The sequence below is a fragment of the Primulina huaijiensis genome, chromosome 13, assembly GCF_012295235.1.
Source record: "Primulina huaijiensis isolate GDHJ02 chromosome 13, ASM1229523v2, whole genome shotgun sequence".
Taxonomy (NCBI): domain Eukaryota; kingdom Viridiplantae; phylum Streptophyta; class Magnoliopsida; order Lamiales; family Gesneriaceae; genus Primulina; species Primulina huaijiensis.
The window spans coordinates 13230671-13240395 of record NC_133318.1 but is presented as its reverse complement, the minus strand read 5'-3'; the positions used below and the strand labels follow the sequence as shown (position 1 = coordinate 13240395).

The 9725-nt window shown below is 33.4% G+C and overlaps 1 protein-coding gene across 1 annotated transcript; it reads left to right on the top strand.

Annotated features, from left to right (window-relative positions):
- Positions 1-1623: 1623 nt before the first annotated feature.
- Positions 1624-9163, top strand: LOC140990987 (uncharacterized). Its single transcript, XM_073460884.1, has 5 exons — positions 1624-1647; positions 6488-6753; positions 6832-6886; positions 7628-7728; positions 8741-9163. The coding sequence occupies exons 2-5, from the start codon at positions 6517-6519 to the stop codon at positions 8981-8983; spliced, it is 636 nt and encodes a 211-aa protein (XP_073316985.1). The 5' UTR covers positions 1624-1647; positions 6488-6516; the 3' UTR covers positions 8984-9163.
- Positions 9164-9725: the final 562 nt, after the last annotated feature.

Genomic DNA, 9725 nt, shown 5'->3' with positions numbered 1-9725 from the left:
AATATAAATAAAAATTAATTAAAAAAACTAATTAAAATCCAAAATAAATTTTTAAAAAATAAAAAATTAATTAAACACGTAATACGTGTTTATTAATTGCAAAAAAAAAATTGAGTTTTATAATATAAATTAAATTAATTAAAAAAATCCAAGAAAATTTTTTTAAAAAAAATTATATAAACACGCTAACAAGATTCTATATTAATTAAACGTTACAATCAATTGAATTAATAATGTATGTAAGTGTTTTTAATTGTTGATTGAAAATGCGCTCTATTTCGAATTAGGTCAACTATAAATTAACTAGCTCAATAAGTGGTTTAAACTAAAATTCGAAAGTTTATATGCCTAAGAGCTTGAAAAATTTTGAAAGCCTTTTTAATAATTTAATTTGAGCTTTATAATGAGCCGTGTTCATTATAAAAACTAGTGTACTGATGCACGCGTTGTGTGTTTATATAGTATTTTTTATAATTTATTTTTTTTATATTTAAATAAATATTAAAATATAATTATAAAAAATAGTGACAAACTATACTATAATTTTAATAAATGAATTAAAAAAATAAATAAGAAAAAGAAAAGAAAAGAAAAAAAGATTTAAGTAAGAATTGAACCTACCACCTAACATTTAGAAAACTAAATATCTAACCACTAAACTATTTAAAATTTGAACACTTTATTTTTATATATATATTATTAAAACAGACCATGACACCAAAAATTAGTTACTCTAGACATCTCAAACTTAATAATATAACTAGTGCACCGACGCACGCGTTGCGTGTTTGTATAATATTTTTTATAATTCATTTGATTTATATTTAAATGAGGATCAAAATATAACTATAAGAAATAGTGAGAGACTACACTATAATTTTGATATATAAATTATAAAATAAATTGAAAAATAAAAGAATAAAAAAATGACTACAATAAGAATTGAACCTGTAATCTAAACACCAATAAACGATGACTCTATCCATTAAACTACATATAACTTATATTAAGAAACATTTTATTAATATATATAATTATTAAAACAGACCATAACACCAAAGTTAGTTACTCTAAGTATCCAAACTTAATAAAATAATATAAAAATATAATAATATAATAATATAAAAGTATAGATAAATTCGTGACGGTTTTATTCGTAAAAAAGTTATATGAATATATAAACTTTATAAAAGATATACTTAAAATTAAATTTAAGATTTAATATGTATTGACTATATTTTAAAGAATTTAAGAAATTTAAATTTTTATTTTATTTTATTTAAAAAATCCTTTGGTGTCGCAGCAACATTGTCTGTCCTTTGATTTACCGCCTGTTGTCTGTCTTTATTGCTTTCCCAATGAGAAAACACACAAAAATCGTTCCACCTTCCTTGGCAGTGATGGATACTAATATATAAATGCCGTCCTTGTACCTCCCCTTTCACTTCTTTCTTGGAGCAAACCGGGTAAGTTTCTTCATATTCGTATACATCTCTTTCAATGATAAATTCTTGTTGGTCAAGGGTTGTGATTTGTTATTGTTTATTTGCTTGTGGGTTTCGATGATCGTCAATTTCTATGGTTCATGTGTTACTTTTTAGTTTCACAAGTGATTCTTGTTGATCGTCTGCAATGTGTATTTCAATGGTTAACGTTTATCATTTTTACCTTTTCTCATCTGATGTTAGGGTACACAAATTGGTTTTCATGTTATTTCTTAGATATTTTATGTTCGGTGAGTTAATTAATACTCTGGTAGCTTACGTTGTAATTTAGATTTTAAAGAAATTCGAAGTTGTGATTCCTGTTCTTTCTCTTAGGTAATATCTTTACAATTTACGGTTTTGTTTTCTTGAGAGATGATATTTTTTTAAATGAAAAAGAAAAAATAAAGAACAGTAAGAAAGACAAAATGCGCGCGCGCGGTAAGTCTTGATTGTTGGGCCTCTATTTCTGATGAATTGATGTGAATATCGGCCGGGACATGTTTAAATTGCTTTGGAATATTTCAAAATTAGATGGTATTTATCGTTTTATAAACGTTATGAGTTGGATACATGCCTTAGACTTGAAGGAGTATGTTGGCTTTGTTGATGCATCGATTTCTCCACCCAAGACGTATCGGAAGTTTAAAATTTTTCGTTTCGACATTTGAAACGGTCCTTGGGTGTCGTATGTTCATAAACCATTCACAGGACGTATGGATATTATACATGCGCGTATAGAACGCTGAACTCCAAACTATTCTGGTTTTTAAGCGGAAATAGTCCTTCTTTTATATCCCTATGAACGGTACACAGGATTTAATCGTCTAATCAGGCCCACGATTGAAACTGATTTCTTCGCTTGGATTTTAATAGAAATCGCAAGCGATTTGTTCGTTGAGACTATGGCCTCCAAATTTCTAAAATCCGGAGACAGTACAACGACAACGCCGCGGTGGTGGAAGAAACCAAGTGGCATAAATTTTGATGTCAAAATCTCTTGGTGATCGAGAGCTTCAAGGGTGGGAAAGAGAGGTTTTGTGTTGTGTTTTGTGTGCAAAAGTTTTGGTGTGTATTTTGTGTGACCCCTCATGGTGTATTTATAGAGCGCGACTCCTGATCCCCAAGGATTAATCCTTGTCCCGCTAGGACTCTATAATTCATTATATTTAAATTCCCATAATATTAATATATAATGTATTTATCATTTTTGATAATACATGATACATTAATACCATATATACACATATTTTATATCATCATATAAAATGTATACGTATTAATATATTTACACATGCATTTTTAATACATGCATAGATATATTATTTAATTTATGTAATTAACTCATAAGTTAATTAAATTCTAGACCCATATTTGTCAATCGTGCGTAGCGCCCCGTAGCGCAAAGGTTGCTTGTGGCTATAGCGCATAGCGAATAGCGTAGCGAGGGTTATTTGAAAGTAAAGCGCTACAAATATATAATATATAGCATATGCTAAAATCAATTCAATTGTTCATGCTTAACTAATAAATATATAAGTTCAAAGCATACAAAACCTCAATTCTAAAACTAGAAAAACATAATCTAAAATTCATCTTCATCTTCTTCATCAAGATCGAGAACATCTTCTTCAGTTGAAATTACATAGCGCTCGACATCATTCTCTTCTTTATTTTCTTCATCAAAGTCGAATCACTACTCTTCATCTACAAGATTAAATGTAGTAGATGTTCCTATTGGCTTTTTCCGTCTAGACTTAGATGTGGCCGCCTTCGAGCTTCCTATAGGTGTAGATGTGACCTTCGAGCTTCGTGTAGGTGTAGATGTTCCTATTTGCCGACGACGATGTGAGATAAGTCCGACGGCCGACAGCCCAATGTTTGGCAAGCCACGAGCAACAAAAGAGGAGAAACAGTGGAGAATAATAGGGTTTACGTTGGTTGGGAGAAATGCAGAAGATTGAATTAGAATAGGATAAAAAGCGTTGATTTCATATATTATTGGGCCTAAAAATTGTGCAAAATGGCCCTAAAAAACTTCTCCATTATTTAAAAAAATGTCCTACAACTTTTTTTTCCTATATCAACGCTATCACGTTGATAGCAACGATAGCGCTCGCTATCTTGAAGTGTAGTGCGCGTAGCGCCCTGTAGCCATGGGGCTTCGCTTCGCCTCGCCTCGCTACGGGCAATAGTGAGCTCTATGTTGCTCGCTATTGACAACTATGTTTAGACCCCTCTAGAACATTTTACGAGAATTTTTGTACATGTTAGTAGTCACCACTACTAGTACAATCATTTAATCAGTAAATTCTAAATTCACTAAATAAATGATTCCGAACTTATTATAACCCTGATTGACGATCCGAAAGTGCCGATATATCACGGATATAAGTCTTTTAAATATAATGATAATGAAAAATGAAAATTTTGAAGATCAAAATTTTCACTTACCATATTGGGCAACTGGCAGTTTAGTGAACTCCTTCATCAAAAGAGACAGTTTCACTCTCCTTCCTTAATTATCAATTAACCTAACTTCCATTTTTTTCATCCTATGGAATCAATTTATAAACTCCTTTATAAGCGTCCTGTCTGATCTCCATCAAACTATTGTTGTCGAATTCAACTCCTTGAGCTTTGACTTTCCCAACGGGAACACAGAGTCCGATACTTGTGTAACCCTCAATGGTTCAGGGATACAGTTAGCCGTGGATTCACATCTCCATGTGATTCAGAATAACATTTATTCTGATTCGGGTTTATCCTAATTAGCTTCATTCTTTTCATCAACTCCTTGATCAAGAGTGTCAGAACTCATTTTTTATTGCACCCATCAGACCATGGTAAGATCGTCTAGTAGCATTGCCCCGTAATCCCCTAGGTATCACTGATAGTGCCTGCAAGAACCTTAAGTCATGGTTAGCATACAGTACGGTCCGTTCAACTCATATATTCCCATCGAATCTGTAACCATTGGTATATCGAGAGTTACATACGAATTCGACAACGATGTGATTTATCTTTGAGTACTAATAGTGGCATGGTATGTGCAACTAGGAAAACACATTTCCCTAAAGCACATTTCTTGGTCTGGCCAGAGACTCCTTGCACTATTAACTCATCTGATCACGTGGGATATCTTCATCCGTAGGCAATCGGTGAATCCCCGACTACAATGCATTTGCTCCTACGTATTTCGAAACTATTCCCAACTTCGCCACCTGATGACCTTCAATGGAGTCGGTAAATGGACCAAAGTGCATGTTAATACGTATAGCCCCTACATTGTCCCGGGTCAAATGACTAATGGTGTACAGCCATAACCGCGGAAAATTCTACTCAATAAGTGAGAACAACTTGGACAGTCCGTGGGAGGGTTGTTCAGTGCATCGTCATATGATCATCCATCTGTGTGAATGGACATCTCCATACCCTTGCCAATGAAACATGGCGTTTAAATCACAGATGCTAGTCTCGAGCTCAAACGACCTTTATCCTTGTTTTAGGCGGCTGATTCGACTAGGAACCTGTTAAAATATACGGTGCACTTCCTAATGAGTTTCATGATCTTACGTTAAGAGGCAGACCTCATGGTATCTATTGTATATTCAATGACTTTATCTATGCAGCTTGCATGAGTATACAGATAAAGAATAATAACATAATTGAATAAAATCGTAAAATATTATTAAAATAAAGATTGTTTTACATTAGAGTCAATAAAAGTCCAAGCTACATGTTGGTTTGCTGGGCAACTACTCTAACAGACTTAGTGACACACATGAATGAAATTACAGGCTTTGTGCCTGTGGTTTAAGTTGGAGATGGTCACTGCAGAAGTGAGGGGAGCCATGTTAGTGAGCATAGATTGTTCAAGGTTTGTCCGTTGTCGTGAGTTTGGAAGTTTTGAGGTCCTGTTTCTCTTTTCATAATCTTGATGGCAGGGTCTGCGAATGTTCAACTGTACAAACAATATTTGATTCAGAAAGAGATGTTTCAGCAAGGAAAGTGTGGCATTATTATACAATGCAAATTTGGAAAGATTCTATTGGACAATTAAAAAATAATAACCAAAACTCAACATGCATCGTCGGGCTCCGAGAGTAACACACGCCTTTCCATTAAGGACACATTTATCAAGGACTCTGATGAAAATGAAAATGCTAGGCTGTCCAAAGGTTCAGAAACATAATTTAATCATCCCTGGTCTATTAAGCATGCAGCTTTGATAAGTTGTTGAGTGGGTTGAGCAATATTAATAGAAGGAAGAAATGAAACAAGGAAGTTCCTATTCTGGACCTGGGATCCAAGTGGCTAGATAAGAAGGACCAACACTTCTATCAGACGATGGTGGTCTGAAGGAATGCCAGTCGTGAAGGTGAATGCTGATGAAAGATGGGAATTTGTCGTTTCTGGAAACTTTGCACACAGATTACGCAGTGTCTAAAACAACGAAAGGACGGGCGTTGGTATGCTCCAACTGGCAGATCTTAGATAAAGATTGGATGCAAGGGTCTTAGTGTTTACTCTAGAAATAACAGAGAGCTCCAATGGTTTAATGATAGGTATAAATTTCAGCAATAATTTATTTTTTAAGGAAATTGTGGAAAAACCTATCTTTCGTTCACAGGTTATGGTTTGCTTAGTATCAAGGAAAAAGCTTCAATGAAGGGTGGAGGATTTAAATTAGTTATTTATTAATTAGTAATATCTAGCACTTTTTTTAGTTACCAAACGAAATTTTCTGTAATTTATCAAAATCTAGGATAGACTTTTAGATAAAACTCATGGCACGAAAGTTTGAGTTTCTTTGTGTGCTAAATACCTTCCGATTTGGTTTTCAAATTGTAGGAAAGATTTTTTCATCATAATAAATGATTTTATAACATGTTTTTGTTTACTGACTTTTTAACTATTGAGTTATATATTTTTAAGATTTGAGTCATCTTACAAATGTAATATCAATTGCCTAATATTTGGTGTGGCGCTGATGATTTCAGGGGATTCAAGCACTTGCAAAACCTCTAAAATGAGCAGTCAGGATGGGGTTTTGAGGCACACAGAGAGTCAATTGAGGATGCCAGGGTTAGATGTTGATCTTAATGCAGTGCCTCCATCTGAAAACCAGGGTTGGGAAGGGACTTCAACTCACACTATGTCACAGGACAGGCAAGACGGAACCAGTATGCTGGATGCACCAATTGATCTTGAGGCATATGATGATGATGATGATGTCATTATATCTTCCCCAAGAGCATTTGCAGAAGTACGATAAATGTATTTTCTGCTCTTTAATTGTTAACTCCATCGGTAAAACAACATTGATCTCTAATTTTTTTCTCAGGCAAAATACAATTCTAGAAAGAATCGTGGGCTTCCTGTTGTTGATGTCGACGCTGGTAAAGTACATGTATTCTGTAGGCTTTGCTTTCAACTGCGGCATGGTGCTTATTTTACCAATGAGTGTGCTATTGGGAGCAGTTAGAAATTTAACTTTAAAAGCATAACCATGATACTATAAATACATGACATTATTCAAGAAAAAACATATATACAGCATGACATATCTTAAACAGATTAAGAGGTGGGTCATTTTTCAAAATTTATTGCTATTGGGATGAAAACCAAGTACTTCCAAGTGTTTTTATTTCTTTCTAATAATATTCTTTATTTTTTTTTTTATTATTTTCATCGTGTACAAAAAAATGTAAAGTGCATTCAGCCATTTTGTAAAGTGGGTTATGCTCTTGAATTTATGTATATATTTGTTTGTTTTCTATGTTCTTTGTTGAATTTAAATTTTTTTGGAAAGTTACTGCGGAATAACATTAACTTAAGGCATTCATTTTAGCTACTTGATGATCCAAATAACTTGATGATCCAAATAACTTCTATCCAGGGGTCAGGTTTAACTATTTATGTTATTTCGCTGAAAATCTCAAACTTGCTATTGTCCACTAGCTTCTAGGAAGCCCATGGCTGGTAATTGTGATGAATATGTAAATTTGATGAACTTATTTATTACACTTTTTTTTATTAGTCAGTGCTAATTGAAGTGAATTGTTTTGTTTTTATTTTTTTTATGTTTCCCAACCAATTTTACTTTCTAGGAATTCTAATATAATCCATAATTGTTACAGAAGAAAGGTCACCTCAAAGCAACCAGACAAGTTGCCTCTCAAACCAAACAAATGCAAATTCTGGCATTTACGTAAATCTGGAAGACAGTAGCAATCTCATGGTAACAAATTGTCTCCGCTGAATGCTGGTCGCGTACAATCTTCGTATACTTCTAGTGAAAAGTATAATATGCTTTTACTCTTGTATTTATGGTGCCTACATACGCGCATATGTTCCAATTTACTTTGGTTGTGAATCTTGTGATTGATATCTTTTTCAGTTACTTTGCTGTCTGGCGACCTTTTCTTCTCATTTACACATATCAAGATTGCATAGTTTGATCTAAGGGTGCACACGAGTCGAGTGGAGTACCGTGCTACTTGAGCTCGAATCGATGCTTGGGCTCGAACTCGATCAAATAAGCAATTTCAAACTCGAGCTCGACTCGTGTACATGTCGAGATACTCCAGCATGTGCTTGAATAACTCGAAAGTCTTCCTAGCATATTTATTGACAAAAAAGCTTAGGATTTTAAATTATAGGTATATATTGAAAACAATATCCTTTAAATTTTGTATCTTCTAAATAATAAAAATATGTAGTCACTCGAGTAGGTCGACTCGCAATAAAAAAACTAAACTTTGAACTCGGCTTGATTAAAGACTCGAGTTACTCAAACGGGAGTCGAGCTTGGTCAAATCAAGCTCAAGTCGAGTTTTTATCGAGCCGCTCACGAGTTACTCACGAATAGTTTGGCTAATTTGCACTGCTAGTTTGATATCTACTTTGGATCTGAACTGAGACGAACATATTTTAAAAGTCTTGAGTGCACCTGTTTTTTGGGTCTAGAATCATGATAGAGTACCGAGTATTTGTATTCTTTTTTTTGTCTCCGTGGTTTTATATTGTTCAGAAGTTCCTACTTGGGTCCTTTCGTTTCTGCATCATAGGTTTTGCTTTACAGATCTTATCTATTGGGCTTGCTCGTTTTTTGATATATCGAACATTGGTCTCTTTCGTGTTTTATTATTAACATGCATGCATGTGTGTCATTATATGTCAATATCCCCAAGTCAGGCAGTTTAGTTGTTGAAGTCATGAGTATCAGATTGACTAGTCATGTGGTTTACAAGTTTCAGCCAAAACGAGGGCGGAGTAGAACACTGCCCCCGCCACCACCAAAGGAACCTATATTCAACTGCCCTATTTGCATGGGTCCATTCGTCGAGGAGATGTCGACAAAGTGTGGTCACATTTTCTGCAAGGTGTGCATCAGAAATGCCATAGCTGCTCAGAACAAATGCCCGACGTGTAGGGGGAAAATCACTTTGAAAAACATATTCAGGATTTATCTTCCTTCCACAAACAGTTCTTGAATTCTCTCCAAATTCAAGAATCTTCATATCATTGTAAAGTGACAAAACATTGATTTTGGGAAGGTTCTAATTTTTTTTGGAGGGTGTTTGGTCATTTTGGAGAAGTACAAACATTCGTTTGCTCTGACTGTCAGCAAAGCATGTAGTTTTCACTTAAAAACTGAGTTTATGGTAGTGTTTGCATGAGGTTATTTTAATTGTTTTCAATTTTTTAGTTAATAAAATGTTTGAAAATTGTACGTAGAAACTGATAAAAAATTAAAACAAATTTTTGCAAACATTACATGTGTTTTTAGTCTCAAATTTTGCTTATGTTTTTTCTCAATTTAATCCAAATCGGGAAGTTGGTCTCGTGTTTATTCTGATGTTTGGTAAATAAACAAAAGTTTTTCTAGATACTATCGAACTTTATCTTTTGCAAGCATTCCAATAAATGTGTTTTTAGTATTTTTTTAAAAAAATAATATTAGAATAACTTATTTACTAGACAATTTGTCTTAATTTTTATTTCACATTTGTTTTCAAATACAATCTTCTATTTTTTCTCACTTATTCTCTATCAATAAATTTATTCTTTGATTTAGAGGCTTAAAACAACCTAAAATATTAAATGATTAATATATCTTTCATTTTTTAAAACCAAATGCCTTTAACTCGTGTGTTAAAAAACCTCACACTTATTCCATTTTTAAGTGGTTTTATACATGATTTTTTAAAATTAAAAATATAAGGTTTAAATACA

Excerpts from the sequence above, each read along its gene's own strand:
- LOC140990987 (XM_073460884.1), top strand. The coding sequence starts at position 6,517 with ATGAGCAGTCAGGATGGGGTTTTGAGGCACACAGAGAGTCAATTGAGG. Across the intron at positions 6,754-6,831 it reads CCCCAAGAGCATTTGCAGAA|GCAAAATACAATTCTAGAAA; the intron begins GTACGATAAATG and ends TTTTTTTCTCAG. Across the intron at positions 6,887-7,627 it reads TGTTGTTGATGTCGACGCTG|AAGAAAGGTCACCTCAAAGC; the intron begins GTAAAGTACATG and ends TAATTGTTACAG.